General features: G+C 53.1%; 1 protein-coding gene across 4 annotated transcripts; it reads right to left on the reverse strand.

The window, feature by feature from the left end:
• Window positions 1-1,883: 1,883 nt before the first annotated feature.
• Window positions 1,884-26,690, reverse strand: FRMD8 (FERM domain containing 8). Of its 4 annotated transcripts, none has more exons than XM_041722635.1 (11): window positions 26,529-26,690; window positions 26,149-26,233; window positions 24,510-24,674; window positions 20,150-20,251; window positions 19,697-19,755; window positions 19,399-19,565; window positions 16,970-17,188; window positions 14,709-14,832; window positions 13,679-13,822; window positions 6,829-7,033; window positions 1,884-3,709 (listed from the first exon to the last, which is right to left on the reverse strand). In XM_041722635.1, the coding sequence occupies exons 2-11, from the start codon at window positions 26,231-26,233 to the stop codon at window positions 3,591-3,593; spliced, it is 1,389 nt and encodes a 462-aa protein (XP_041578569.1). In that variant the 5' UTR covers window positions 26,529-26,690; the 3' UTR covers window positions 1,884-3,590. The 4 variants fall into 4 exon arrangements, with proteins under 4 accessions (XP_041578569.1, XP_041578567.1, XP_041578568.1 ...); XM_041722633.1 differs by having other exon boundaries at window positions 24,510-24,677; XM_041722634.1 differs by lacking the exon at window positions 26,529-26,690 and adding an exon at window positions 26,382-26,522 and having other exon boundaries at window positions 24,510-24,677.
• Window positions 26,691-27,537: the final 847 nt, after the last annotated feature.

Consider the following 27,537-nt stretch of genomic DNA (forward strand, 5'->3'; position numbering starts at 1 on the left):
ACAAAGTGGAGCAGGGCCGTGGTGGCGGGAGGGTGGCGAGGCAGGCAGAACAGGGTCCCTCCAACATGTCTGCATCCTGACCCCTGGAGCCTGCAGCTGTTGGGTTATGTGGCAAAGAGGAACTAAAGGTGCTTGTGAGCCAGCTTTCATAGGGAGAGGGTCCCCAATTATCCACAGTGGCTCAAGGTAATCACAGGGACCCCGAGCCTGGAAGGGCAGAGCAGGAGAGAGAGGTGAGGACCTCACTCGCCTTCACTGGCTGGAGGCAAAGATGGAGGAAGGGGCCACCTGCTAAGGATGCAGGTGGCCTCTAGAAGCTGCAGAGGGAAAGGAAAGGGACTCTCTCCTGGGGCCTCCAGAAGGAATGAGACCCTGCCGACACCTTGACCTTTGTAGAGGAGACTCATTTCAGACTTCTACACAACTGTGAGATAATGAGTGTGTGTGGTTTTCAGCCATTAAGGTTGTGCCTGCCTCTCAGGGCTGTCACAGGTGGCGAGGGTGGATGCAGCATGGGTAAGAGGAAGGGGCTCCAGGTGGGCCAGGCTCCAGGCTGCTGGTACTCCCTTAATCCACCAGAGTGGGGGTGTGTGTGCAGTCAGCAGGCCCCGGCCTCTCAGGGGATCCTGGCATCTCTGCCAGCTTCCAGACACAGGACTTCTAGATGATGGTGAAAATAGTTAAGAGCCACCAAGGGCCTCGTCACCACCAGACCCCAAAGCACTCCAACAACCCTATGAGGTGGGTATTATTATCACTCTCATCTTAAAGGTCAAGGTGTGGAGGGTCACGAAGGGCCCACAATCGAGGTATCATGCTGCCCTGTCAGAGGACCCCACAGAAGGCATGACTAGGGGAGGGGGCCCTAGTCCCAGTACCTCGCTGCCACAGAGACGCTCCCAAATCGTTCACAATGGGAACTCCAGACCCCATATGGTGCTTACCCTACAGGGCTAAAGCCCGTGGCTACCCACAACAGGATCTGTGGGGAACAAACTGCCTCCTGGCCGGGCCTAGGCCACGAAGAGCCCCCAGGGTGGACATAAGAATCGCCTAAGGGTTCTGGGTTCTCTGGCCTCTTGGCTGATGTGCTGGCATCCAGACTCTGCCCAGAGCCCCAAGCCCTCAGTGTGAGGAAGAACAGGGCAGTGGGGGATCTATAGGCCACTGTTGTATGGCTTAGGCTCAGGGGACAGGGACAAAGGCTCTAGCCTGCCCACTACGGACTCCTCCTCCCCCGGCCTCCCTGCACAACCCCCCACCTTGGTCCCACCATGAATCCCCAACCCCCTCCTGGACCTTCTTACCAAAGGCATCCCTGACCAATCACTGACATTGGAAAACCACACTCTGGGCTCTCCGTTGAACTCAGCTCAGCAGCCCAGAAAGCTGCATTACCTTGCTGTGTGTGTGTGTGTTTTTTTTTTTCAATGTTTTATTTATTTATTCATGAGAGCGAGAAAGAGGCAGAGACACAGGCAGAGGGAGAAGCAGGACCCATGCAGGGAGCCTGACATGGGACTCAATCCCAGGTCTGCAGGATCAGGCCCTGGCCCAAATGCGGTGCTAAACCGCTGAGCCACCCGGGCTGCCCTTTTGCTGTGTGTTTAATAAAAAAGCAACCAAGGGCAGCCTGGGTGGCTCAGCGGTTTAGCGCTACCTTCAGCCCAGGGCATAATCCTGGGGACCGGGGATGGAGTCTTATGTCGGGCTTCCTGCATGGAGCCTGCTTCTCCCTCTGCCTGTGTCTCCCTCTTGTGAATAAATAAATAAAATCTTAAGAAAAAAAAAAAAAAAAAAAAAAGCAAACAAAGCAGCCTGTAGTCAACTCCCGGGGTGCAACCAACACACCCTCATTATTCAGTAACATAAACCGCCCAAAGTTCGCTAGAAATTTATTTTATTATTAAGAAGTCACATGATACAAAAGAATGAGAATATTCAAAGGGCACTTGGTAAAATACTGCTTTGTCCCAAAGGGCAGGCAGAAAAGGTCATGGCACAAAGGATGCTCAGAGAACAGAAGACTGAAGGATAAAAACAGACTGAAGGATAAAAACAAGTAATGTGTGTCCACGCCCGACACCCTCAAGCCCAGCAGATAAACATTCACTTGGGTCAAAAGAGCGAGAGGAGGAGATAACCAGAGGGCTGGGTGCCAGGTGGGCTGTCAGCCACTCAGGTCCAGTGACTCCAGGAGGGGAGACAAGATGTCCTCTGGCTGGGACATTCCACAAGGCTGGGGACACCTACTTATTATAACAATTAACAAAGTCCCTACTGCTGGAGGCAAGCCCGCCCCAGAACATCTGGAGTGCTCAAAAGCCACCATAAGGAAGAGGAGGGAATGGGCTCTGACCCTGGAGACCAGTTTGCATTTCCTCTGCCAAGGCTCTCAGCAGGGAGGGAAGACGGAGGACAAAGCAGAATCCAGTGCTGAGCTGCGCCTGCTTCTTCCTGTGGAAAGTCCCAGGAAGCGCTTTGAGGGCCATGGACCCACCATGGAGGAGCAGAGGGGCTGGGACGGCTCCTCTGGGAGATGCCAGGAGGGGGAAGCAGGTTAAAAACCATGCCCAGTGCCACATCCAGCCTCCCTACAATGTCCCTGGAAAGATGAGACCAAGTCGCATAGGACGTTTCCCTGCATGGGCCACCCCCAGGGTCAGGAGGGTGGACACCATGGCGCCATCTTGAAGGAGAGCCAGCAGCTCTGAGGTTGGTGGGGGCATCTTCTCGTTACCCCAGAGTTCACAGGCTTTGTGGAACTGAAGCAGATGAAAAAAGAGCAAAACTAGAACCTGAAGCCCAGGGTGGTTTGGGAGCCTCTGTAAGTGTAGAGTGTGGATCTGGTGGGCACATTGGTCCACAGGGCAGCCACCTCCTGGAACAGTGCTGTCATCAAAAGCTGGCAAAAAGGCACTTTCGCTCCAGTCAGAATGTGTCCTGACCACAAGAGGCCTGAGTGAGGGGCACAGAATGCTCCCTGAGCCAGGCCTTGCCTGGTTCCCTCCAGTTCCATCCAGCCAGAGAGTATGGGTGGGAGGCTTCACTCTCTCTGTTCCTGCTGTGGTTCAATCCAGGGAGGCCTCCTTCCCACCCCTCAGGGCCATGCCCAGACTGGCAGCGTGGGTGGAATGTGGCAGAAGAAATGCAGGGATGTGGTCACCAAAGTCCAGGGAAAAGACCAAAGACACACATTGGACCTATAGTCCTGAACCCTATTTGTCGGCCACCTGCCATCAGGTCTGCCACTGAGGACTTCAGAGCCGGGGACACTGTCCATCTTGAGAAGGGCACATCCCTGGCTGGGAGGAGGTGGCCAGAACCTCCTCAGATGGTCCTGAGATAGCAGTGGGGCTGAGTCCAGGGGAAAGGCAGGCAGGCTGCAAGGAAGACCCTGCGGGAGTCCCCAGCCAGCTCTGCGTGGCCCATGTACCACCACGGGCACAGAAGCCGCTTCTTTCTTCTCTGAGGTAATCCTCCTACCCAACACCAGAGCCACAGCCTGGTCCTGCCCCTTGGGAGAAGAGCGCTGGGCTAGGTCCAGGGAGGACCTCCCTGTGCCCTCCCCCTGCCCGGCACTGCCACCCTCAGCCCTGCTCCAGGCTGTCGGTGGGCTGCACCACGGTGTAGCTCCCCTGGCCCATGGAGAGCTGCCGGCTGAAGAAGGATGTGGTGCGCTTTGGTTTCACTCGCTTGATCTGCTGACCTATGAAGGAATAAGAGGAACGTGTTGAGGGAGGGCTTCCTGGGGTGTGATGGTCCAGGCCCCTGGGAGCCTGGGTTCTGGCACCAGGGGCTGGCTTCTTCCAGAACCTGCTCACACTGGGTCCCCCTCGTTGCATCCACGAACTGTCTGAGCCTCAGACCCCACCGAAGCTCGTCTGCCAGTGCTGCTAAGGGCAAGACATGTGGTTAGCCTTCTGCATCAGAGGCAAATCTGGGTTTTGCATTTGATGCTGGGTCAGCTCTGCTGTCCCAGGAGCTTTTGCTCAACCCAGTTCAAGAACAGACCAAAGAAATAAAACACCTACAGCACAGGAGGCTGGCTGAAGGTGAGCCTCCATAAGAAAAAAAAGGAATTCATATAAGTTAAATTTCAAGCCAGGTGACCAAGGTCAACATCAACTGTCCTAAGTCATGTTGATAATGCACCTTTGACAGGTGTGATGAAAATGGCACTTTACCTCTGGGACCTTCCTCCCCAGCCCACAACTCCTGCCTGAGCATGGTGTGCCTGAGCACACCAGGCAAATGCCAGTTACATGGCATCCTACAATATCCCCAAGTAGTCCCTCTCCAAACTGCCAAGGTCATCAAAAACAAGGGAAATCTAAGAAACTGTCGCAGCCCAGGGGTGCCTACGGAGATATGACAACTAAATGTAGTGTGGCGTTCTGGATGGGAGCCTACCACTAGAAAGAACATTAGGCTAAAATAAAGGAGTTTAATGATACTGTATCCTTATTTGTTCAATAACTGTAACAAATACACCACATTAACGTAAGATGTTAATTAACAAAATCAAGCAACGGGCACCTGGGTGGCTCAGTGGTTGAGTGTCTGCCTCTGGCTCAGAACATGATCCCACATCAGGCTCCCTGCAGGGAGCCTGCTTCTCTCTCTCCATATGTCTCTGCCTCTCTCTCTCTGTGTCTCTCACAAATAAATAAATAAAATCTTTTTTTTTTTTTTAAGTTTTTATTTATTTATTCACGAGAGACACAGAAGAAGAGAGAGGCAGAGACACAGGCAGAGGGAGAAGCAGGCTCCCTGCAGGGAGCCTGATGTGGGACTCGATCCCAGGTCCTTGGGATCACGCCCCGGGCCAAAGGTGGCGGCGCAAAACAGCTAAGCCACTGGGGCTGCCCAATAAATAAAATCTTAAAAAAAAAATCTAGCAACAAAAGAAAAATAGACAACACAAATAAACAATGATCCATGAAGAAAAATGACCAAGCACACAAAATCGGTCCAACCTCACTAATAATCGAACACCAAACCAAACCCAAACAAGTTCTCTTTTAGTGTGCTGGAGAGTGGCTAGATGACTGGAGTGTATGCCCTCCCAGGAGGGGGGCCGGCAGGCATGCCGTCTGACACTGCAACCCTGTTTCTAGGGAATGATCCTGAGGAAATGGTTCAGATTCCAAGCAAGGATTTAGCAATACCTGTGTTGTCTATAGTGGCTGAAAACTGGAAATAACTGTCATGTCCCACAATAGGGAGCTGGATGACACGCCTGCTAGCCACACCAAGGTGTAGAAACGGAGAAATGGTCACGTTACAGAAAAATTGTTTCACGCGGCACCTGGGTGGCTCAGTTGGTTAAGCATCTGCCTTTGGCTCGGATCATGATCCCAAGGTCCTGGGATCCAGCCCCGTGTCAGGCTCCCTGCTTCTCCTTCTCCCTCTCTCCCTCTCCTTCTGCAGCTCCCCCCTGCTTGTGCTCATGCTCTGTCAAATAAATAAAACCTTTAAAAAAAAATATTGTTTTGCTTTTCCTGATGATAAAAATGACATGCTTGTAGGCGCTTGGGTGTCTGTCAGTTAAGTGGCCCACTTGGTTTCAGCCCAGGTCATGATCTCAGGGTTGCGCAATTGAGCGCCGCATCAGGCTCCCCACTTCTCCCTCTACTTGTGCCTCTCCCCTCTCTCTAATAAATAAAATCTTAAAAAAAAAAAAAAAAGATATGCTTGTTTGTCATCAAAAATGTAAATACTACAAAGAAACACAAGGAAAAAAGTAGAAGTTACAGCAATTCACCACCACAGTTGGCACATGTCCCTCCTATACACAGATGCAGTCTTGCGTGGGTGGTCCTATTACCTGATTTTTATTACTTGACCTTATTGTGAACATCTTGCTATTTATTTATTTTAAAAATTTTGTATTTAAGTAATCTCTATACCCAACATGGGGTTTGAACTCCTAACCCCAAGATCAAGAGTCACATGTTCCACTGACTAAACCAGCCAGGTGCCTCTACATCTTGCTATCTATTTTTTTTTTTTTTAGATTTTATTTATTCATAAGAGACACAGAGAGACAGAGACACAGGCAGAGGGAGAAGCAGGCTCCATGCAGGGAACCCGATGTGGAATTCGATCCTGGGACACCAGGATCATGCCCTGGGCTGAAGGCAGGTGCTAACCCGCTGAGCAACCCAGGAATCCCCTACATTTTGCTATCTAAATGCAGGTCATCCTTACTACATTTAAACCTTCTTATTTTGGAATAATTCTAGATTTATCAAGAAAGGATAATACAAAGAGTTCTTATGTACTCTCGTCTAGCTTCTCTTGATGCTGGCATCTTCCATTACCATCGTATATTTGCCAAAACTAAAAAATAAACATCGATGCAACATGATTAACTAAACTACAGACTTCAGTACTTCACCAGCTCTTTCAGAAATGTCTGTCTGCTCCGGGGCCTGATGTGAGACACCACACTGCATTAAGGGTCCTGCCCTTTTACCACCTGCCCTGAGTCCACTGGATGTGGCCCATTGTTTCTATATCCACACTTGAAAGAACAGACTTCAGGAGTTTCTAGTTTTTCACAACTGGACACAGCCACAGGGAACATATCTGTGGACAGGGACAGGGAGGGATCCTTCCTGCCAGGGTCCCAAAGGCCCGTTCCCAATCACAGAACTCACAGATGCGAACCTCCCCTGACCTCACCCCCATCCTCCAATTAGGTCCCTTCCAGCTGGACCCTAACTCGATGCCTCTGGAATCACTTAGCAGCTCCCTGTCCCTAGGGCTCCCTAGGTGTGCATATGTGTGTGTGTATGTGTGTACACGTGAACATGTGCTCACCTTCCTCCACGTAGTCAATGGTGGAGAGATGCTGGAGGCGGCTGCATACCACGCTGCCCTGTCTCCGCAGCTGTGGGCGCTGAATGGGAGGTGGTGGGGCACCAGCGGCTGAGGGGATGCCAGACACATTTTCCTGGGAGGCAGCAGGCTCTGAAGTCTGGTTCAGCTCAATGCAGTACTCAATGAGACTGCTCATCAGCTCGGCCTGGGGAGGACAGAGGGACCACCCTGAGGCCTGGGTGGTGAGCTACGTATGGCCCAGGCCCAGCCTTTTCATGCTCTGTGGAGTGAGATGGGTGAGCTGGACTAGCCCCTGCTTTCTGCTGAGGGAGGCAGATGATGAAACAAACACAAAAAAAGGAAGAGGGGGTCAGGTGCTCTGTGGGCCAGGGGACAGGGGAGGTGTCCGTCTGGGTTGAATTTGGAGGTCAGGCCTGATGGATGAGTTCCTGTCTCAGGTCTGGGAGGTGGGATGGGTAAGAAAGAACATTCTGGCAGAAGGCCCAGGCCAGGAAGGCTGAGTGCCAGGGGCTGCAGCAGTCAAGCCAGATAGGGGAGGAATCTCAGCAGTCACAGGAGGCTGATGAAGAAGAGGACCCAGGACAGAGCTTTCTGGGTTGTAAGAATGGAGGGGAGTTGTCTGAGAGAAGAGTTTGCAGGCCTATGAAGAAGATGGTGGTCAGACCACAGGCTGACGGGTTCCCTCTGAGCACATTCTTCCAAAGTGCTACCTTCTCAACAAATTTTAAATATAACACATGTTGACAAAAAAGGAGAAGTGACCGGATGTCAGTGAGCATGGTCTGGACACCGTATGACAGGGACGCCGGGAGTCTGGTGGATGCCGTCAGCACGTGGCATCCTTTAGTCAGGTTACACATTTACTGAGTACCTACCCTGTGGCAGGTGCTGCTATAGGCAGTGGGATGCAGCAGGGACGGAGGTGGATCAATGTCCACCTGTGCTTCAAAAAGCACTCATAGGAAGAGCAGGGTTAGAGGCCAAGGGAATGACCCCCAAGTGACAGACAAGTGGCAAGTGGCCTGGTACCTGCCCCCATCCAGTGCATTCCAAGGCCTCTCTGAAGTAACACAACCCATCCTAGGGGGTGGGGGGGGCGGGCAGGGCAGGAGACCCAGCCCAGGCCCAGGAGTAGAAGCCAGCATCTACTCTCCACCCCTGCCTCCTTTTCTCACTGAGTGACTCCACCAAGCAGAGCTGGCAGGCACTAGGCTGGTAAACAGGAGGGCCAGTGGGAACAGAGGCCCCTGGGCTGAAAGCACAACAGGGGAGCCCTCTAAGTTCCTTGGAACAAAACCCCAATCATGGTGTGATGCTGCCTGCCATTAAAACTATACCACATTTGACAAAATTAATATCCATTCAAAATAAAGCTTGGCAAACCAGGAATAGAAGGGAACTTCCTCAATGCAGTGAGGGTGTCTTTCAAAGACCTGTAGCTGATACCATACTTATTGAGAGCAAGACTGGATATATGTCCCCCTTAAGGTTAGCAGCAAGTTGCGATGTCTGCTCACACGCACTCAACACTGTACTGGAGGTCCAAGGGATTGCAATCAGGCCAAGTAAATAGAGGCATGCAGACTGGAAAGCCAGAACATGACTATCCCTGTTCACAGATGACACAACTGTCTACAGAGAAAACCCCAAAGACTCTGCAACAGAACTATGAGAACCAGTGAGTGAGTTTAACAGAGTTGCAGGACATATGAATATGTAGATAACAAAATCAACTGTATTTTTACATACCACAATGAACAACTAAAAATTGAAATTAAAAGGGGGGATTGCCTGTCCTTTCCTTTTTCTTCTTCCTGTTGTCTAGCATGTAGATGTGATGGCTGGAGTTGAAGCAGCTATCCTGGACCATGAGGTGAATTTAAGAGTAGAGAATAGGGATGCCTGGATGGCTCAGTGGTTGAGCGTCCGCCTTCAGCACAGGGTGTGATCCCAGAGTCCCAGTATTGAGTCCCACCCATATTGGGCTCCCTGCAGGAAGCCTGCTTCTCCTCCCTCTCCCAAGGTCTCTGCTTCTCTGTGTGTCTCTCGTGAATAAATAATTAAAACCTTGGGCAGCCTGGGTGGCTCGGCAGTTTAGCGCCGCCTTCAGCCCAGAGCCTGATCTTGGAGACCCAGGATGGAGTCCCACGTCGGGCTCCTTGCATGGAGTCTGCTTTTCCCTCTGCTGCTTTCTCTCTCTGTCTCTCATTAATAAATAAATAAAAGTTTTAATTTAAAAAATAATTAAAATCCTAAAAAAAAAAATAAGAGTAGGGAATATACATGCTGGAGCAATAAGGTGAGTCCACAATAACAGATCTAGACTAGACTGCCTACCTATAATGTTATTCAGAGAGCAATAAACTTTTATGTCACTATAAAACTAGTAAATAAAAATAAATTAAAAAGTACCACCTAGGCTAGTACCAAGAAGAGAAAGCAAAGCAAAGCAATACTTAGAGAAAAATATGATAAAAGCATCTGTATGCTGACAACAATAAAATGTTAGTGAAAAAAATCAAAGACAAATAAATGGAGACATAAAAATAAATGGCCTGGAAGACTTAGGATGTCAATTCTCTCCAAATTAATCTACAGATTCAACACAATCTTGGTCTAAACCCCAGAAGCTTTTCTGGGGAAGAAAGGGTAGAAATCGACAAGCTTTTTTTTTTTTTTTTCGACAAGCTTATCTTAAAATTTATATGGAAATGCACAGGAACTGGAATAGTCAAAAACAATTTTGGAAAATACAAAGTTCTGGAAATCATCCTATCTGATTTCAAGACTTACTATAAAGTTTCAGTAACCAATAGAGTATGATTATTAGTGAAAGACAAACACATAGATCAAGGGCATAGAACAGATAATCAAGAAATAAACCCACACACACTTGGCCAATTGAATTGCGACAGAGACACAGGGCAATTCAATGATGGAAGCACAGTCTTTTCAACAAATAACACTGAAACCAAACCAAACCAAACCAAACCAAAAGAGAGAGAGAATCTTGATCTATATATCACACCTCATGTATAAAAGCAACTTGAAATGGATCACAGACCCAAAATTATAAAACGTCTAGTTTCTGAAATTTTACTAAGAATTATAAAACTTCTAGGAAAAAATACAGAATATCTTTGTGACCTGGGGTTAGGCAATAATTACTTTTCTTTTTTTTAATTTTTAAAAAAGGTTTTATTTATTTATTCATGACAGACAGAGAGAGAGAGAGAGAGAGAGAGGCAGAGACACAGGCAGAGGGAGAAGCAGACTCACCTCAGGGAGCCCGATGTGGGACTTGATCCAGGGACCCCAGGATCACACCCTGGGCCAAAGGCAGGCGCCACATTGCTGAGCCACCCAGGGATCCCCTCTTTTTTTTTTTTTTAAGGCAATAATTTCTTAGGAACCATAAGGAGAAAAAACCTGATGAAATGGACTCTATCAAAATTAAAAACATCTCTTCAAAAAATTAAGAAAGTAAAAAGTCAAATCACAGATTGCAAGATTTGCAAAACATATCTGATAAAGGATACAGACTATAGAATGAACACTCACAACTCAATAGGAAAATAACCCAATGAGGGAGCATCTAGGTGGCTTCTGCCTTTGGCTCAGGTCATGATCCCAGCTCCTGGGGAGTGGGGAGTCTGCTTTTACCTCTCCCTCTGCCCACCCCCTTGTGCTCTCTCTTTCTCAAATAAATAAATAAAAATCTTTAAAAGAAAAAGAAACTGGGACACCAGAGTGGCTCAGGGGTTGAGCGCCTGCCTTCCGCCAGGGTGTGATCCTGGAGTTCCGGATTGAGTCCTACATCGGGCTCCCTACAGGGAGCCTGCTTCTCCCTCTGCCTTTGTCTCTGCCTCTCTCTCTGTGTCTCTCATGAATAAATAAATAAATAAAATCTTAAAAAAAGAAAAAGAAAAAGAAACTAATGAAAACATGGACCAATGATCTGAACAGACCCTCTGTCAGAGACAATATGTGCATGGAGAATAAGCACTTGGAAAGATGATCAACATCATGAAATTTAGGAAAAGGCAAATGGAAGCCACTGCATTTATGAGAATGGCAGACAAGACTGGCAGAGACCAAGTGCTGGGCAGACTGGAGCACCTGGAACTCTCAGATGGTGCTGGTGGGAATGCAAAATAGTGCGGTCACTTTGGAAAGCAGTTTGGTTTCTTTCTTTCTTTCTTTCTTTCTTTCTTTCTTTCTTTCTTTCTTTCTTCTTTCTTTCTTTCTTCTTTCTTTCTTTCTTTCTTTCTTTTTTCTTTTTCTTTTTCTTTTTTTAGCAGTTTGGTTTCTGATAGGGACGATATGAGGTTTATCACACAATCTGGCAATCCCACTCCTGGGGACTTACACGAGAGAAATGAAGGCATATGCCCACACAAATGTTTACAGCAGCTTTATTCACAAAAGCCCCTAAACTGGAAACAACTCAAGTATCTTTCAGTGGATGAAGAGCTGACCTGAGGTTCACGCACAATGTGGAGTACAATTTGACAACGTAAAGACCAACTGACACATCATACAATGGATGGGTCTCAAAAACATAAAGTTAGGGAAAGATGCCAGTTGCAAAGGCTGCACATGTTACGTATAGTGTGTGTATACCACAATTTGTTTCCCTATTCACCAGCTGATGGACATGTGTGCTGTTTCTGATGCTTCAATTATTATAAATGGAACTGCCATGAACACCTGAGTACAAGTATCATTGTAGACATATGTCTTTATTTTGCTTGGGTAAATATGTAGGGTTATGTGCATGTACACGTGTAGCGGAGTGCATTTATAGCGAGCTCTGGAGAAAGCGAAACTCTAGGGAGAGCTTGTGGGAAGCATCAAGTAGCAGGTGGGAGATGACTCTAAAAGCAGACAAGAAAGGTACTAAAGGATGAATTAAAAAAAAAGGCAACCCCAAAGAAAAATTGGCAAAAATTTCAACAAACAGAGGACACCCAGATGGCAAATAAATACATAAAAGCTGCCAACCTGGGGCAGCCCGGGTGGCTCAGTGGTTTAGCGCTGCCTTCAGCCCAAGGCCTGATCCTGGAGTCCTGGGATTGAGACTCACATCGGGCTTCCTGCATGGAGCCTGCTTCTCCCTCTGCCTGTATCTCTGCCTCTCTCTGTGTGTGTGTCTCTCATGAATAAATAAATAAAATCTTAAAAAAAAAAAAAAAAGTTGCCAATCTCATTAGGCAGCGGGGAGAGGCCAACAATAGCCAGGTGGAGATTTGGGGGTGATACAAGTACTCCAATAAAAAATGGACAAAAGGTGTGAACAGACATTTAACATCTAGAAAGACAAAAACTCAGCAAATAAGCTGCTCTGCTGCCTGACTGTGGTGGTTACACAGGCACGTTAATGCATCAAAACTTACTCTTAAAATAGGTGCTTACTGTAAATTATACCTCAATAAAATAGACTAAAAAACATAGGAAAAAACCATAAGGAGATAGCACGATTGTCCCTCCAGAGCGGCTACAACGGGCCGAGGGAGAGGATGCAAAGCAGCAAGCTCTCGTGGACAATGGGCAGTGTCTGTTCGAGGGTGCATGCACTGACCTGCTGGCCCAGCTGTTCCACTCCCGGGTGTACACCCACATATGTGCACAAAGGACACGCATGGCAGCGATCACGAGTGTCACTGGCGATAGTCATAATAAACCGGAAACCCAAGCGTCCCTCAGCAATGGAATGGAAAGTCAAGACCGGTGAATTTGATGCTGGAACATCAGAGAGCACCCCAAAACATCCAGTCACTGCTACCTACAGTGAGGATGAAGTTCACAAACACACCGCAGAGCAGAACAAATCAGACGGGACAGAACACACGGTGCAGACCTGCCACCAGAAGGTTCAAAAACAGGCAGAACGACTCATGGCTGAAACAAGTCACAATGGGGGTCTCTTTGGTGGTGGTCGGGGGGAGGTGGGGGAGGGGGCTCGAGGGGTCTCCTGGGGTCCTGGTTCTATTTTGCAACCTGAAAGGTATTACGTGGGTTATTCTGGGAAAACCCGTTGAGCTCTACACTTGGGATTTGGGCGCTTTTCTCTATAATTCAATAAAACATTTACTTTAAAAAGGGGTCTAGCCTGGTAATGCAAAAATTATGGAATCATCAGCAAAAAGGCGGGGCCAGCTGAGTATTCAAAGCTGTGAGAGGGAAGAGCTTGTGGATGCTCAGGGCAGGAGGTCAGGGCAGCCACCACAGGGGACAGGGGTGGAGTGTCCAGGAGCCCCAGGTCAAGCTGAGTGGGGATGGAGGACAGATGTGTGGCAAAGCAGAGGCTGGCTGTGGCCAGACGTGTGGCCAAGTGGGAGGGGAGGCCAGAGTAAGGAGAGCACCTATGGAGGGTCCAGGGACCCCAGATGGCAGCAGGGGTGGAGGTGTGCTTTCAAGGACAGGGGTTCTGACCAGTGTCTGCTGAGAAGAAAGGAGGAAGTGTGGGAGGAAGGCCTGTGCCATGACCAGGGCAGGAGCAGGAGGGGCAGGAGTGGGGGCTGGCTGAACAGAGCGAAACCAAGGCACGTGGGGCCTTCACCCTGCCACGCCTGCTCCTGCTCTGAAAGCACCCAACTCCTAGAGTCACACAGAACTAGGAAGCCCAGGGTGGCATCAAACTAGGCCTTCTGACTCACAAGGGTGGCCAAAGATAAGCTGATGTCAGCTTCCCTGGTCCCCAGGCCCTCAGCAGCCCTCTCACCTCCTTGTCAGCCAGCCTGGAGCCTCCCATAGCCTGGGGCACCGTAAGCTCAGGGTTACCACACTTCACCCCATCCCCACCCCCAGTGTAGGCAACGCCCACTACCTGCTTGGAGTAGATCTTAAGGAGCTTGTTGACCGGTGTGCCCTCGTTGTCCCCATCAAACTCTAGCCACAGGACAGACTCCTCCTCCTCGGGGGAGGTGTGGTCCCACGACAGTTCCTGGAAGCGCAGGCCCAGCAGGACATGCTGGCCAGAGGGAGATGCAGAGTTTGGATTCGGTTGAGCAGTCCACTCCCCTACCCCATCCTGCTCAGGTGCCACCAGGAGGGGACACCTTACCAGGCTATATACCTGTAAGGCTGAGGCTAAATTCCTGTGTGAATTTCTCTGAGGAGTGGCAGCTTTCATCAGACCCTCAGAGGAGGCTGTGGTCTGGGGAGGCTGACAACTCCTAACCCACAGCACTTCTCACTAGCCAGCCAGGCCCCTGACAGCTGAGACAGTCACCTGAGGCAAGAGGCAGGTGGGAAGGACAACCTTTTCCTGGAAATCAACTAGGTAGCAACTCAGCAAGAAGCTGAGCTGGGCTCTGGGCCCGGCATATTTGGGCACAAGGAAGGGCTGGGGTGCCACTCTGGGGACAAGCAGCAGTCATCTAAAACTTTCCTGCTAGCTTAGGAGAGACTCCTGCCCAAGTGTCGAGAAATCGCCCCACAGGGCAGGAGTGGGAGAAGCAGGACTCAGGCAGCCAAGGAAGGCTTCTAGTCATGAGGCTTTTCTGGAAAACCAATAACTAGTCTTCAGCCATTGGTCCAACAGAGGAGCCAGGCCATGCCAGATTCCCTCCACTCAGAGGCTTTCACCCCAGCTGCACCTCCCCCTGCCCTAGCCACGCTCCTACCTCACACGCTAGGCAGAAAAGCTGATGTAGAACAGACCCCAAGGAAGCCCCCGGGGTGGCACTGGAGGCCGTGGGGACATCTGAGGGAGGGAGGTCAGCAAGCCATCCAGTCTGCCTCCAGGCCAACCACTGGCCCAAGAGAACCAGAAGGCGTGGGTAAGGGCCCCACTCCCTCTCCAGTGAGGCCCTCCACCCCCAACCCAGGTCCCGCCCTGGAGGAGCTGGAGGTACCTTCTCCCTGCTGTCAATGACATGCACGCCCTCCAAGCTGATGGCCACGGCCACTGGCTTTCGCCCACCCCGGTGTAAAAAGCCCTGGGCCGGTTTGTCCACCTCGCCATGGAAGAAGGCACACCTGGGGAGAGAACTGCTATTAATTTGTCGCCTCTGGCACTAAGAACCGATAGTCCAGGGTCTGGGTTCCACCACCACAATGCTCTGGCCCGGCCTGCCCCAGGCACATGAGAAGTTTAAGCCATTTTGATGACCTGAAGTTTCAATGAAACCTGACCCTGGGGAGGGAGAAATCGTGAGGGAAGAGGAGGGAGACTTCCTGGAGGTGGCGGCATCTGTGCTGGTCTCACCAGACAGGAAGGTCTGAACAGGCGGGAGGAGGAAGTGAGTGGCACAGAGGAGGGCGGCCACTGAAGACAGAGGAAGAGCGTGAATGTGGGTGTGGGATGGAGCAAGCGGTGCTCAGGGAACTACCAGGAGCCCAAGGACTCGGGCTGCAGGGGCTGGGGCAGAGGTGGAGGTGGCCAGGCCACGTCAGGGTTGGGAGAGCCCCTCGGCCTGCTGTCTGTCAGGCCAAGGCCCCTCAGCAGCAGTGGGGTCAAGCTACACTTGCTCAAGGTCCATGAAGGAGGCTTTGGGGCTTGATACCGGGGAAGGATGTGGCCCTGGCACGCCGACCCACTGAATTGCCGCCCTCTCCCCTACCTGTTGTGTCCTTCCTCCTCCTCTGGCAGTCTGGCCTGTTGCCCCCTGGCAGCAGGCGAAGCCAGAGCCCTTGCCGAATTCCGCGCTGCTGTACCCTCACCCCAGACCTGGCCTGGAGGCCAGCATGTGCTCCCTCTGATTCCCGCAAGCAGCCTCACTCTTGTCCCTACTCCTGGAAGAACTTCTATGAGCCCAGCGAATGGCTGGGACTCCTACTTCACTGAGTCACTGAAGCAACCGGGAGCAGCCACTTGCCTAGCCTCATCTACCCCCTCCTCTAGAGGATCATCCCTGTCTGTACCCACACATTTCCTCCATCAGGAAAATTAATGATCTTCTGCCCCGACCCCACCCACAAATGCTGCATCTTTCGACTCCACTTCACAGCACTGACCCCTGAAGGAGCTGGTCACACTCGCTGTCTCCAGTCTTTTCTCACTCTCCTTCACCCGCTGCCACCCTGATGCTGGAGGTCAACCACCAGCCGCACAGGACAGGTTGAACTTGACCTGGAAGTAGCAGCATGGGAGGCTCAATCACTCTCTCCTGCCCTGGAAGGCCCCTTTACCTGGCCTGTAGAGACCCACCTACCTGCCTTGCTGGCCCAGGGTCTCCTTGCGTCTAGTCCACACTCACCTCCTTGGCCATGTCTTGGAGCTCCAGGTTTCAAACCACCCAAATGCTGATGCCCACCAATTATTACCTGCCTCTAGACTCAGAAACTTTAATGCTCACTCAGAAATGCCACCTGGATATCCAGCAAGCATCTAAGATCAACACATCCAAAACCAAACCCCCAACCTTCCCCAATCTGCTCCATGGCACGGTCCCACTTCATTTGATGACAACGTCATCCTCCAGTTGCCTCTGACCAGACCTTGGGAGCTCCGTCTCCTCTCCTTCATCTGTTCCACTACCTGTCTAGCAAATTCTGTTGACTCTACACCTCAACATCTCCGACACTTGACCATGTCTCACCTCTGGCATCATCACCGCCTGGCCTGAGCCGTTGCTCCCCTTCAGAGTATTGTCCCCTTTGGTGACTGTCCTCACTGGTCACCTGGCTGGTGCCTCTGCCCACCTGCAGTCTGTTCTCAACCTCTGCTGCTGTCTCTCTTCCCTCTGGATCGTTAGCCCCATCAGGCACAGACCAGGTCCCTTTGCTCACTGAGGTCCTACTGGCGCCTAGAACGCTGGCATGCAGCAGGTGCCCAAGAGCTACCAAGCAGACGTGAACAGGCATGAGAGGGAGAGTGGGCTCAATGGGAGGTCAGCAGGCCTACCGACCAAGTGACTGGCAGGTGGAAGAGGAAGAGCTGTCTGGTGGTCTGGCCTGTGACAGGAATGAGGCAAGAACAGGCGTCTAGCTCAGTACCCGTGGGGCCTGCAGTGCTGGCTCATGTGAAGACAGAGCCTGGCTGGAGCAGAGACTGATGCCCTGGCAGGCCGTGCTAGCAAAGGCCAAGACCGATGGCTGGGATGTCAGGGGAAAGGGACAGCAGAGACCCCAGGGCTGTGGCCGCCCATGGCGACAACACCAGGGAATCACTCACCCGTAAAAGGGCAGCTCGTGGCTCTTGAGGAGGTAGGCACGGTAGTGGGTGCTCAGGGAGGCCCTGTGCTCACCGTCGCCAGCTTCCTTCACTTTGCAGTAAGCATTCAGCAGGCCCTGTTCACCTGTCCCCGCCTTGGCCCCTCGGCCCCGGAGTGCCGCAAAGAGCCCATGGCCCCGCTTGCAGAGGTGGGCAGGGAGGAAGGAATCCAGCTTCTCCCTGCAAAGGAAGGAAGGTGGGTGCCCAGCATGAGGAGGGGCTCTGGGGCTGGGGGCCGGGCTGGAGGTGCTGAGGTCCTCAGGGTGCAGCTCGATCACAGCAAAGGCAGGTAAGGTCCTGAATGGGAACCACCAGAGAGCCCACGGCTGTGAGCCCAATAGCAAGCCTGGCTGGTGAGAGGCCCGAAGGGCAGGCCAGGGGACCAGCAGGCAGGCTGAAAGCAGACCTGCCTCACAGCCAGCCTGTGGCTGGAGGCTTCCAGCATAGCACCTGTCATTGAGTCAGGAAGGTCTGGATTTCTGAGCTAGTGGAACTTTTACAATGCAAAAATGGTGTGGCAAGTGACCTACAGCTCTTCATGAATTTTCTGCCAAACAAGGATATGAAAAACAAAAACAAAAACAAAACAGCAACCCACAATCCACCAGCACAGGTTCAAGAAGGAAAGATTTCCAGTAACAGGCAACCCTACAGTAAGTATCTCGAGGTAACAGCGCTGCTTCCGGGGCCACTGGGGGGCCTGCAGCCAGAGCTCTGTCTGGGAGTGGGGAGCACCTTCTCAGAGGCCCAGTTTCTCCACAGAGGAAACAAGGGCACAGACAGCTACTTGCATGGAAGGGCACCAGCATGGGCCTGGCACCAAACACTTAGTGCTGAGGATGCCATTCTCACCAGAGGGAAGGGGGCTTTGCTGGAGCTTCCGGAGGGCTGAGGGGAGGAAAGAACCCATGCTGACCTGGAGGCCCAACCATCCTTCTCGGGGCTGCTGTGGGCATTTCCACTGCTTGTGCCCCCACATCCCTTTTTCCAGCAACAACTCTCGCTTGTCATCTGGAAATCTGGCCTTCCCCACTCTCCTATGCACGGGGTCTGTGTAGGTTCAAGGCAAGCCGATCCATGCCCTGGCCACTGGGTCTCCTTTGGGTGGATCTGAGGCTCAGCCAGGGGAAGGAGGTGTCAGAGTGAGTCTGAGGACTGGTGTGTAAGGGGAGAGGCCTCTCCCTGCCAACACACAACTGTTGGGCCATTTGGCCTGTCTGAGTGTAAGCCGGCCCAGAGGACACAGGGTTGGCCCAGGAGAGAGAGGACAAGTGTCTGCAGATCTGAGAACCTCTGCATCTCGACCACCTCTGGACCTGTCCATGATTCTGGCTGACAAATTCCCTCAAGTATAAACAGTCTGGGTTGCGTTTGCCATCAGCCACAGCAAGAATAGAAACGCCCCAGGGATCCCTGGGTGGCGCAGCGGTTTGGAGCCTGCCTTTGGCCCAGGGCGCGATCCTGGAGACCCGGGATCGAATCCCACGTCGGGCTCCCGGTGCATGGACCTGCTTCTCCCTCTCCCTGTGTCTCTGCCTCTCTCTCTCTCTCTGTGACTATCATAAATAAATAAAGATTTAAAAAAATGTTTAAAAAAAAAAAAAAAAAGAAATTTCCTTAAAAAAAAAAAAAAAAAAGAATAGAAACGCCCCAGAGCCAGGATTCCTATGGCCACCAGCCTTAGCCGGCTCGGTGGGAGCCCTTAGGCTCAGCTAAGCTGGGTGGTCCCTGCGGAGTCCCAGCTGTTAAGTCACCTGGCACAGGGCCCTGTCTCTGCACATCCTCTCCTCCAACACACTGTCCACTGCAGTGTTGGGGTGGGGATGGGCCCAGGGTCTAGGAGCAGGCTGTGCTGAAATTTCATCCTCATTGGGATTATCTCTGAGCCTCAGGATCATTGTTCAAGGAGGTCAGAGAATAGCCTGGTCTACTTCCACGGCAGATTCAATTCACGGAGCAAGGAGCATGGCTTCCTGAGATGGAAGACACAGAGCCAGCATCCTGTGGTGTCTGAGGAATAGGGCCTCGTCCCTGGAGTTTGGGACAAAGCTGGACTGTTCCTGGTAAGTGGGGGTCAGTATCTGGTCAGTCCTGGGCTGTGACCCCAGAAGAACAAGCTCAACTCCCTTCTGACCTTAGGTGGAGGCTGGGTTCCACCCTCATGCACACCTGGGGCTCTTCTCACAGATGTCACTTCACTCAAATCTCCTAATTCTCAGGTCCAGTGCAGATGAGGGAAAGGGGTTGAGAAAGGTAGGGTGACTTGTCAAAGGTCACACAGTGTCAGGGCCAGCCCTAGGGCCTAGGCCTCCTGACTTCCTCCTGGAAGTAGGATTCCAGGGCAACCCTCCCCACCCCATGCCCCTGCCTCAGGTCCCACTGGCCCTCACCTCAGGGCACAGGCAGTGGGCTGGCCAGGCTGGTAGGGCCCGAGTTGCACGCGGCACACCAGGGCGCCCAGGGTCTCACAGTCCTCCACGTCGCATGGGTACCGTGCGGCCAGCACGTTGCCTTTGGCCTCCTCATAGAGCAGCCGCAGGACCTCCTCATCATGGATCTACGGGCCGGTGTGGTAGGGAGGGGCTGCTCAGCTGGTTCGACGACCAGTGTTCAGGGGTCTAGGGACAAGGGGAGGAGGGACACAGGGCACCAGAGATGGGTGGTCCCACTTGGGGTTCACGGCCTCACCTGGAGCTCCCGCCGCTTTGGGAAAAACACGTTCCTTCGGAACTGCAGGGAAGGCTCATCTGAGGAGAGAGGCTGGGGTCACTGCCTGGCCCCCTGGCTTGGCCCAGCCTCACCATCTCCCCTGACAGGCCCAGTGCTCCCTCACCCACCATAACTGACAAAACCTCAGGACTGTCCAGAGAGGGGGATGCATAGCTGTCCCCCAGGCCACCCTCTCCTGGGTTCCCCTCGAGGAACCTGTAAAGGCTGGTAATAGGCCCAGAGGCCTGTGGGGCTGCCCTCCCCTGGCCCTGGCAGAGCTGGGCCTCCCTGTCACCAGGCCCCACCTCCAGCATCCTGAGCTGATGGTGCCCAGGGGGAGATGCTGGTCCCACCCCTCAGCAAGGGCAGCCCCACCTGCCAGGGGAGGCCTAGGTGGGCCTGAGACAGGGGCACACTGGCAGCAGCACTAACCCATGGCCACGTCATCGTCAGGAGCATCAGTGAAGCGCAGGAGCAGTTCTGGCCACTGGCGGCCCAGCTTGTAGGGCTGGTGCTTGGGCTTCAGCTGCACCTCTGCAGGACGAAGAGAGGAAGCGGCCTGTGTACGCGGCCTCTGAGTGATATGACTGCCGCCCACTAACACAGCAACGACGATGGCAAGTCATGGCCAGGAATTTTTTTTTTCTAAGATTTATTTATCTATTATTTGAGAGAGACAGACAGACAGACAGAGAGAGCGTACACATATGCCTGGGGCAGGGTGGGAGGGGAGGTGCAGAGGGGGAGGGAGAGAGAGTGAAACTCAAGCAGAACCCCTGCTAAGTGTGGAGCCCGATGTGGGGCTCAATCTCGTGACCTTGAGATCACAACCTGAACAGAAACTAAGAGTGTCACTCAACCAACTGAGCCACTAGGCACCCCAGTTACAGCCAGTGTTAACTGAGCAGGTATCAGCGGTCAGAAGCACTTCAAGTGGATTATGTACATCTGCCCCATGAAAACACTATCCTCATTTCACTCATTGGGAGAAATGAGGCTCAGAGAGGTTAAGTTTCTTGTCCGAAGTCACACAGTGAGAGAGGATGAGGCTCTAGACAGTGCCAGCCTCAGACTCCCTGAAGCATGGGGGTGGCCCGGAGTGGAGAGGCTGTGGCTGATGGAAGGTGCCAGGGATGGTGGTACAGATGAACCCTGCAGCACGGCCATTAGGAAGCAGAGCTCAAAGTTGGTAACTGAAGCCTAGAGGCCCAAGGGGCTGCCCTCCCCTGCCCCCGGCAGAGGCTGGACCTCTCCCTCGCCAGGCCCCACCTCCAGCATCTCCCCCAGGGGCTCCAGCTGACCTTCATTCCATGCCATCCAGCTCTCCCACCTCATTCCCTTCCCACTCTGCTCCTGCCATACTGGCCTTCTTCAATCCCTTGAACCTTCCCAGCTTGTCAGTGCCTTAGGGCCTTTGCACTTGCTGTTCCTCCTGCCTCGGGCTCTCTCTCCACTAGATCTTCACATGGCTGACTGGCTTGGGTCTTGGTTCAAGTGTCTCTTTCCCCAGACCATCCACTGAGGCAGCACCCCCACTCCGTCACCCTCCACCACACCAACTACACCCTCATTTGGTTGTCTTGACACTGTCTACCACTATCTGATGTCATCTCCTGGTCTATGCCCCACGAGCTGGTGAGCCCTCAGGTTACTCCAGCATGAGTGGCTCTGTCCCATTCACTGCTGTACCCCTGGCCGGCCATAGGTCCTCACAAAGGTCGGCAGAATGGCTAAGTGCACCACTCATGCCCGTCTCTTGATTCTGGGCAGCCAGCGGGACCCCGGACTCGACAACCTGGGCCAGTAATGAGAAAGTGCTCTCATCTCATGTGCCAGCAACCACAGCCTCTGAGAAGTCAGACGCCATTTCTAAGCCACAGGTGATAAACAAGGGTGGCTGGCGGAAGTAGAGGAATGGGAATGACAACATCTATCCCATCAACTAACCTCCCCTGCTGTCTGACCCCTCTCTGGACCCCTCTCTCCCTGCTTAATCTCCCACTGTGAGCCCCAGAGCCTTATCCTCCCAGCTTGAAGTCAAGGGTCCTCATCTCTGTTCTTCAGGCTTCCATTTGGTCCCTGATCTTTTTTTTTTTTTTTTTAAGATTTATTTATTTATTCATGATAGAGAAAAAGAGAAAGAAAGAGAGAGAGAGAGAGAGAGGCAGAGACACAGGCAGAGGGAGAAGCAGGCTCCATGCATGGAGCCCGATGCGGGACTTGATCCCGGGTCTTCAGGATCATGCCCTGGGCCAAAGGCAGGTGCTGAACCACCCAGGGATCCCCTGGTTCCTGATCTTAACCCAAAACAGTAGTCACAGCCCCCAAACTGGCCTCCCTCCTGCCTGCAGCCTCTCCCATCCAATCCTGCATCCAGCTTCTTCACATCCCTTTCTCTGCCAACGTTTTTCAGAATCAGATTTCTGACCTCTCCTCAGCCCTCATTTCCTACCTAGGTGCTTGCCGCACCCATCTGTTGCCAGCCCTGCCTCACCACTCCCCAGGAGGGGGACTGGCCACAAGCTCCCAGTGACAGTGTCCTCTCCTCTCCAGGAAAGGCTCCCTCTGCAACCCCACTGGCCAGGCCACTCAGCAGGGCCTCCACCTGCTCTCTGCCTGGACATTCACAGGATGTCAGCGCTGGAGTGCATGAGGCCACCCACTGGCCAGGTGGAAAACTGAAGCCCAAAGAGGGACAGTGCCTGCCTAAGGCCACCAAGTGTTAGTGGCTAAACCAGGACCAGAGCTCCCGTAGCACACTTTAGACAGTGAGGTCCCTGAGAGCGAGGATACTGCGTCCCCAAGCATCGAGATTACCAGCCAAAACGGGGTGGAGGAGGTGGCTCTACATATACTCGTGAGATGAACAAGGTACCTGATGAGCTGGTCCCTGGACACAGAGGAGGAGAGGGGACCCTGGGCAACGGTGCCCTTCCCTCTGCCTACAGCCCATCCCAACCCTGTGCCCCAGCAGCTCCGAGGACTCCCACGATCAGAGCAGAGCACTGATCCTGTGGTCCCACACACTATCAGATGGGCCCTTCCTGTCTGGAGGCTTTCACCCAAGTGAGACTCGTGTGCCCCGGAGCTTATTCCGTGCAGTGACAAGGGCACTGTGAAGGACAAAACTCCCCACACATCCAGCTTGAAGGGTGGCTCTAGCAGACAGCACCCTGCCCCGGCCGCCTAGCCCTGGGCCACCTGCTCCCCGCTTAACCCACTCTGGGGGATGGAGAGCAGCCAAGAGTTCTGAGGGACCGAGTCAAAGCTGAAACAGCCTTTCAGCCTTCCTGAACCCAGCCTGGGAACCAAGTGGGCGCTGACTTTGTGCTGGGGCCTCTAGCCACCCTCGTCCTGGATAGGGTGGTGCCCCAGGATGACCCTGCTGGCCACACAGGCGGCCCATTCATGTTCTTGCCACAGGGGAAGAGGAATGTGATGAGGAGGAAGTGGGGGCGGAGGAAGGAGGAGGAAGAAACAGCCGCCCAGCTGCAGGAACAGGGAGCCTGAGGCAGGGCAGAGGCCAGCCACCCCCAGCTTCCCAAAGACACAAACCAAGGTACCGACAGTTTTGACCAACACCCAAGGTGTGGGGGGGACGACAGGGCAGCTGACCTGGGTGGGAAGCAGGCGGAGGAGACATGTCAGCAGGAAGAGGGTAGGCGAGAGTAGCAGCTGGACAGGAAGCTCCAATGGGAGGGAGGACAGGGACATATGGGAAGGGACATGGGAGGACAGACAAGGACAGGACAGGGACATATGGGAAGGGCACTCCCTTTCCCACCAGGCTGGCAGAGATCCTCCCTCTATGGTAGAGGCATAAATTCTACTGGTCTCAAGAAAGAGGTAATTGCTAGGGGCCTCCGAGGAACCAGTCACCCCTCTTCTAGCCTCTGTTCTTCTACAAGAAAGGAGAATATTTAAGCTTGGCAGATATGCCTGGCCCTGGCACCTCGCAAGGCATCCTCTCCTTTGACTCCCTTCCTGCAGGGCTGCAGAAAAGTGGGGCTCCCACTTGTTCCACCCTCCCTGCCTTCAGGAGTAGCCACTCCCCTAGGCCAGGTCCACCTTCTCCCTCCCCCAAGGAGCAGAATGCAGTTCAAAGAGGCTGGCTGAGGGTACCCCCAGGTTCCACTCTGGCCTCAGTCCTACTACTCAGTGAACCTGCCACTCCAAACCTCAATGGCCTTATCTGCAACACCGGGCTAGGCCGTGAGGGTAAGGAGAAATCATGCTCAAGAAATGCCAGCTCAAGGGGATCCTTGGGTGGCTCAGCGGTTTGGCACCTGCCTTTGGCCCAGGGTGTGATCCTGGAGTCCTGGGATCGAGTCCCAGGCTGGGCTCCTTGCATGGAGCCTGCTTCTCCCTCTTCCTGTGTCCCTGCGTCTCTCTCTCTCTGTGTCTCTCATGAATAAATGAAGAAAATCTTTAAAAAAAAAATAAAAAAGAAAGAAAGAAATGCCAGCTCAGGTTGTGGCACCGACTACATGCTCACTGAATGTGGATCCCTTTCCTCCCTGCTACACCTTGTGCCCCAGACTCCAGCATCCAGGTTGAGGGTCAGACTTGACCCTTCCTCTGCCACTAGGAGAGAAAGAAGGTGGGGGCAGAAGAGCCAGGTGTTCTCTTAGGGCTCTAGGGCCTCAAAGTGGGGGATAGCTCCAGGACATACAGAGGTCCCACCTTCTTCTTATGGAGAACGGGCATAAGTTCTGGAAGCTGCCCCTTCCCTTCCCACTGGTTCATTGCCCTCCCGACCCTCCAGCATGGGCTTCTCACTGCCAAGGCTTACCCAGCAGAGGGGACACAAGCCAGAGTGCGAAGGCATCTAGGGCGATGTCCGGGAGCTGCAGGACCTCACGGACAGCTCGGTGCAGCTCGTGGGCGCTAAGTGAGGGCAGGTTCTCCACAGCCAGGGGCACCACTGTGTCATCCGCCAGGTACACCAGGACGTCAGCTGCTGCAATGGAGGCAGGGCAGGGTCAGCTGAGCCTGCTACCTAAGCATACATATGCTGACAAGGAACTCACTACCTTCCACTGGGGCTGGAGTTCCCACTCTACACCCCCTGGGGTGACCAAGGTTACCCTGCAGATACAGAGCCCCAGCATCCCCAAAGGATCCTGTGTAGGGTGCTGTTAAGACTTACTTGAGACCTTCAAACTACCCAGAAATCCAGCAATTCTGGCCCAGGGACCAGCCCCACCCTAACTCCCAAAGGTTCAAATTAAGACTGGTCGCTGCACCCCCACACACTCTCCTGGCAGCCCCAACAACTCTGCTCAGCTTCTTCCTTGACAGAGAACATTCCACAGGTGGGTACTGAGGCAGAAACAGGCTGAATCTGTCCTGAGATTATAGGAGTATATCAGCCTGTGAGGCAGGAAAGCTGCCAAACTCACTGTTATCCTTAGGCAAGTAGCTGTCTCTCTCTGGCCCGGGCTAAGATGGAATAGAGGATTCCCAAAGCAGCCCCAAGGTAAAGCAATTTCCAGGGTTCAGCTCCCACGGGATTCTTCAAGCCTCAGGACCCAATTCTATGGGCTTTCAGGACTGTCTAAACAGGCCAGGAGAAATACAACCTAAAACGTTGAGTGGTTACTTGTGATAGCCCGTATGATCTTATCTGGAGTCTGGTGCTGAAGGAAGACCCTTGGAAGAGTAGCCAGATTCAAATCCCCATCCCTGGAGCTGCAGGAACCATAGGGGAGCACCGAGCCTGGAGGCCAATATACTTGGGTTCCAATCCTAGCATGGGCCCCCGCTAACACGCTGATTTCTTCAGCAAGTGTGAATGTCAGTTGCCTCATCTTAAAGCAGGGAGAACACACCTCTCTCAAAGTGTGGCTGTGGATCAAATGGAGTGAAGCCAATGAAAGGCAAAGGCATAGTTTATCACTAACACAAGTGAAAGGGCATTTTGGATTTCCAGTCTGTTCTGTAACTGCTATTTTCTTGACGGACCATAAAATCATCTCCAGGAGCCTGTGATTCACACTCACTTTTCAGGTAGGGGCAACTGAGAGGCACTGCAGGCTCCAGTACCCAGTGACTTAACCTCTCTAGGGCCCAATTTCCCTCCTTATAAAATGAAGATAATGATCCCTGCTTCCAAACCATTGTTTGTGAGAAAGAAATCAGAGAACGTGAATGTGTCACTCTTCATTCATAAGATTTCATTTGAATTTCACAGCTCTGCAAGGCATACTCCTTTTACAAATGAGAAAAGGGAAATTAAAGAACAGTACCCACCTTGGCTGACAGCCTAGTGACAGAGGCCAGGTGCTGTCTTTTTTTCTACACCTTCACAGACCTTGCCTGTTAACATATAACATTCTCTCTAATGAAAGAGATGACAAGCCACGGCCACTTCCCCAGGGCTAGGGCCCCAGCTGGGTATAGAGAAGTAGGTGGCGGGGACAGGGACCCACCTCGGGCTCCCACGGAGGACACGCTGCTTCGATGGGACCGCTCAGCGGGGCCCGGTTGCCCAGCACTGCCTTCTGTCCCGTCCATCTGCAGAGGGAAAGAGAAAGAACTGGTTACTGGGGGGATCCAGGGATGGCGGGGTTGGGGAGCCCTCAAGTTCTCAGGGAAAGGCGGAGTCCCCGCTCATCTGCAAAGGTGAACAGCGTTAGCTGGAGGCAGGCTAGCGGGTCTTCACCCAACTCGAGGTCGAGGCCGGTGGGAGGGGTCAGGGCGCCGACAGTCGGGAGGGGGTCGAGGCTGGGGCTGGCCGGGATGCCCCGGGAGGGCGCGCCGCCCTCCCGTCCGGGGCGGGAACCCGCGCAGGGCGTCGCCGCGCTCTCACTTCGGAGGGAGTCAGCGCCCGCCGCTTGAGCCCAGGCTCCCGGTCTGACTCCGACCTCCAGCTCCGCCTCCCGCCCCAAAGTGAGCCAGGACTCCGCCACCGACCGGGGGTCCAGCTGCCCCAGCCGCGACGCGGAAGCTGGGGCGGAGGAAGCGCGACGCGCACGGCCCCGCCTCCCGGTCCGCGGGAGCCAATGGGAGCTCGGGGCTGCTGCGCACGCGCCCTGCCCGGGGCCCGCGCACGCCTGGGACGCCCCGTACGGTGGTTCTGCGCGTTTGCTCTCGCTCGTGGTCAGCGGGTGGCCCCCGCCGCCCCCCGCAGGACTGCCCGCCGGCCTGTGACAAGCTGTAGCGAAGGTTCAAGAAGTCGGGAGTGGTGGCCTAGCTCTGGGCACTCGCGTGTGGTTTGCGGCTGGTCCCGTCACCCGTAAAAGGGAGATGCTTCCTGGGACACATCAGGGATGCACACCGTTCTGGGTGCTGGGTACAGGTGACTCAGGCAGCAGCATGTAATGTAGCGCCCCTGGGCCATGATGGGTGATGCGGACTCTTCGCTGCGGTCAGAAGACTGGGTCCCTGTCGAGACTTAGCCTGGACAAGCCCCTGTTCCAGCGGGCCCCAGTTTCCCATCTGTAAAGTGAAGAGGTTGAACTCAATGATCTCCAGCGTCTCCCCAATTATATGCTGGAAACCCAAGCTAGGCACACTTGATTTTTCCAAGGAGCAGTCACATGAGCCCTCTCTATCTTAGACACACAGCCTGGAAAGAGGCATTGGGGCCTGGAAGAGACAGGTGTGAAACCACCTCTCCCAGGGTCACGTCACCAACATGTCCTGGCAACGCCAGCCTGTGTATGCCTGAGGTGTAGATCTCAGGGAGAAAAACAGGTCCATGGGGCACCTTCCTGAGCCAGAAGAACCAGAAGTTGTTCTAGCCACGACAATGGTCTAGGTGATCAAGGATGGGGGTAGGGGGTGCAAGAGAAGGAGTGGGCTCACCCTGCCCTCAT

The sequence above is a fragment of the Vulpes lagopus genome, chromosome 11, assembly GCF_018345385.1.
Source record: "Vulpes lagopus strain Blue_001 chromosome 11, ASM1834538v1, whole genome shotgun sequence".
NCBI classification, from domain to species: domain Eukaryota; kingdom Metazoa; phylum Chordata; class Mammalia; order Carnivora; family Canidae; genus Vulpes; species Vulpes lagopus.